General features: G+C 36.8%; 1 protein-coding gene across 9 annotated transcripts in view; it reads left to right on the top strand.

Moving 5' to 3' along the window:
• Window positions 1-3,569, top strand: part of LOC117124283 (CUB and sushi domain-containing protein 3-like) — a 49,407-nt gene that overhangs the window by 44,976 nt on the left and 862 nt on the right. For all 9 annotated transcript variants that reach the window (XM_033270456.1, XM_033270457.1, XM_033270460.1 and 6 more), the window contains 3 exons: window positions 647-694; window positions 2,229-2,261; window positions 2,934-3,042. In XM_033270456.1, coding sequence (XP_033126347.1) covers window positions 647-694; window positions 2,229-2,261; window positions 2,934-3,007 — 155 coding nt within the window. In that variant the 3' untranslated portion in view covers window positions 3,008-3,042. The remainder of the gene's footprint in view (window positions 1-646; window positions 695-2,228; window positions 2,262-2,933; window positions 3,043-3,569) is intronic.

A 3,569-nucleotide genomic window follows, 5' to 3' on the forward strand; every position in this document is an offset into this window, starting at 1 on the left:
TATGGTCTGGTTGCTATGGTTTTTGTGACGTTCAGCGTGTAGGGACGCACGTGCGCCTAGAATGTCGATGCCAGAGTTATAACCTTTGATGTCCCGAGATGTGCGTCCTTTTGTTGAATTACCTTGTCTGGATCCACCCCTGTAAACCACCATTTTTTAATGGAATAAATAGATAGGGTGACATGGTTAAAAAACATTCATTATTTGTTCATAACACACCTAACATAGATTCTTGTCATTTAATATTTTATGACAAAAAATCTACGCTTTATCGAAATTGAACAGTCCAGCATCTTTTTAACCAATCAAAAGATTGTATTAGTTTGAAGTCATATTATATCCTAAGCACCGTGCAATGTAGCAAAACAGATGGAACGAAAATGCATGGTGGAACTAAATTTCCATGATGAGTTACGAAATGGGGTAAATAACCAATGTCACATGATTTATTTAGGTGTGTTATAAAAAAAAACACCATTTCGACTAGTTGTATCAATCATCTCTCAAAAAAAGCATCTTTCCTCAAAAAATGTTAAAAAGCACTGTAAAACTAATTCAATCGTTTATGATGAATTCAATTGCTACATGTAATATTTAGTTTGATAATCTCTAAATATTGGAGTTTTTTTTTCAAAATATTTTTTAGGATCCACGACTTCAGAGCCAACATCTTCAACAGAAAGTCGCTTTGTTCGTAAGTAACATTTCTTAATTTATTTCCCACCAACACAAATACACACACCCCTACCATGCCAATTACTCAATATTATTTAAGTCCTAATGACCCAGGGGCGTACGGTGAAAAATCTAAGGGCGGGTCAAAACGAAAGCGCAGTGGGCAAGCTGAACTCGGAGCAATTTAGCGAAGCTTTCAGCATTCGCGGGGTGCGTTATTTGTGAGTGAAGCGAGCATATTTAAAGGGCACTTTCTGCCAGCTACTGTATATACACTTGTGTGATGTTAACATATTTTTAAAGATTAAATACAGTTGTAGTGAATGATTCAACAACTTTGAAGCAAAACTGAAGACTAATTTATGGATATGCCTAATTGGTGAGGTTGTCTATCAGTGAAGGATATGAACCCCACTTTTTAAAGTGGTAAATTAGGTTCATTGTCCATCAATTTCTAGAAGACTGAACATGTAGGAAGACATAATAATAAACTACAAGCTAAGAACACAACAGTACACCAAATTTTTATCTCATGAATCCTAGAATGTTGATTAATAGTGGCAATGATTATTGTTAACCAAATTTTCTTGACATTTACTTTTTACCTCAACCAAAGCTTTGTTTTTAAGTCCATCCCTGAACATAATTTGAATTTTGAATGTTTTGCATCACAATACAATTTAAAACCAGGAAGAGTCCTGTGGTGTTACTAATATGCAATAAAAACTTGAGCAGTTTACTGTACTATTCCAAAAGCCTAGGTACATAATTTCTAACTAAACAATTTTACTATGAGAATTACCGAAATTAATATCATCTGACACTACTAGTTGGCACAAAGGCATTAATGATATAAAGAAAGTGGAAGCGGTTTGCCACAGTGGGAATGGTTTAGTTTCCCCACATCCAGATCTGGGATTTCAATCCTTCACTGTGCATTTCGCTTGTGTTCTGGAACAAGGAACTTTACCTACGTTTGTCTCTTCTCCACCCGGTGGTTCACTACTGAGAAGCAAAAAGCCAGCGTGAAAAGGAACTGGTCACCCTACCACACAATGCCAAGGCTTTTTACAATGGGCTAACAGCTCATCCCCCTATGTTCAAAAATGAATACAGGACTACCTTTACTTTTACCTTTAATACCAAGTATTGAAAATTTTAAAAAATCTTTATTCCTGTGAATTAGCTATGGTAGTTTTCAATTGTATTTATTTGAAAAACATTTATTCTACCAATATAATAATCAATTACAATTTACAGGTATGTATGCCTAATATTCATTTGGATCACTTTTTTTCATTTATTTTGTCTTGATATTGAATTTTCGTAATATTTCTTGGGAGAAGACTCAAGATTTCATAACAAGGGGAACCAATTTATCACAATTTAGTATTTGCCTACAATGTAATTTCTACTGCAATAAAATCCATAAATTTAAATAAAAATATGCACCTAACAATTGAAGTTTTATTTCTCTTTGATACAATTTAGAATTTTTACATGTATTGTTACAGTAGGTGTTGATTTAATTTTTTTTTTTTAACTTATTTTAGATGCTACCAGTACTAAAGTGTCATCAGCATATGGTATGTTTGCTATTTCTTCTATTTTATTTCCATTTTATTGTTTTTTTTTAAATTTTATAGGCTACATATTGCAAATTATATCTTCTACCAGGAAACACACATACACACACCCCAAATCCTAATGACCTGACATAATACAGCATATACACTTGTGTGATAATAACACACACCCAAGTGATCAGCTATAGCTGGATGGACCAACCCCACAAATATGTCAACACCCAAACCCACCCAAGTGATCAGCTCTGGCTGGATGGACCAACCTTGCAAACACTCCCACACCCAACTGATCAGCTCTGGCTGGATGTACTACACTTGCACCCATGCCCACCCAAGTGATCAGCTCTGTTGAATGTATTACCCCACACTCAAGCACTCACACAAAGTGATCAGCTCCAGGTGGATGACCACCCTCACCAAAACTCCAACACCCTCATCCACCTCAGCTCTACTTGATGTACTGTATTAACTCCACACCCATCCAAGTGATCAGCTATGGCTGGATGTGTACAACCCCACTCCAACATCCATGCCCTCAAATGTGATATAGCTCTACTGGATGTATACACTCACTCTCCAACACCCACACTCACCCATGTGATCAGCTTTGCTCACAAACACCCACATTTACAGATTTGTTTAAAATATACAGTAACATTTCCTTTTTTTCAGACATACCTTTAGTAACCATGATGATAGAGGTAACAGAGATTATAGAGGGAACAGAAGGAAGGGGTTACAAGTAATTCTACTACAAGTGATACCAGGGATGGAGTATGAGGTGGGTAGTAGTCAGCCTGAACACCAAATATAATTTTCAAGAATAAGCAAATATGAGCAAGTGTATTAAACATCCACACTGTAAAGCATTCCAATCAGCTAAAAAGTTCCTAGGATTTGTTCTGCCAATTTTCAGCGGGGTCCTGGGGTGAAGTCCTAGTGGTAGTCCTAGGGTTCATCCCCTTGCTGCTTAAAAAATTAGAGAGTATTTTTCCCCAAAAACTATTTCAAAAATTAAGAAAAACTTTTCTTGTTTGGGCCAATGATTTGTGTCTGACGGGACCTTTGCAAGTCTGATAGGGGCTTGGCCTGTCTGATTGGGAGGATCAACCAACTGAATCCACTGATCTATATGATTGAATGTGGTAGCAGAGCTTTCATATTGTTGTCTTAGCAGTTGCACATCTAGGAGACCATGGAGGAGCACCCCCACAAAAAAGGTCTCCCCCCAGTCCCCCCCTTCATTAAAACTGTTTGAAGCAACGAAGTTGGGCTCAAGTAGATCACCTATCACCTTATTTTGCAAGC

The sequence above is a fragment of the Anneissia japonica genome, unplaced genomic scaffold, assembly GCF_011630105.1.
Source record: "Anneissia japonica isolate Jap-2015-1 unplaced genomic scaffold, ASM1163010v1 scaffold288012_len1326614_cov192, whole genome shotgun sequence".
Lineage (NCBI taxonomy): Eukaryota > Metazoa > Echinodermata > Crinoidea > Comatulida > Comatulidae > Anneissia > Anneissia japonica.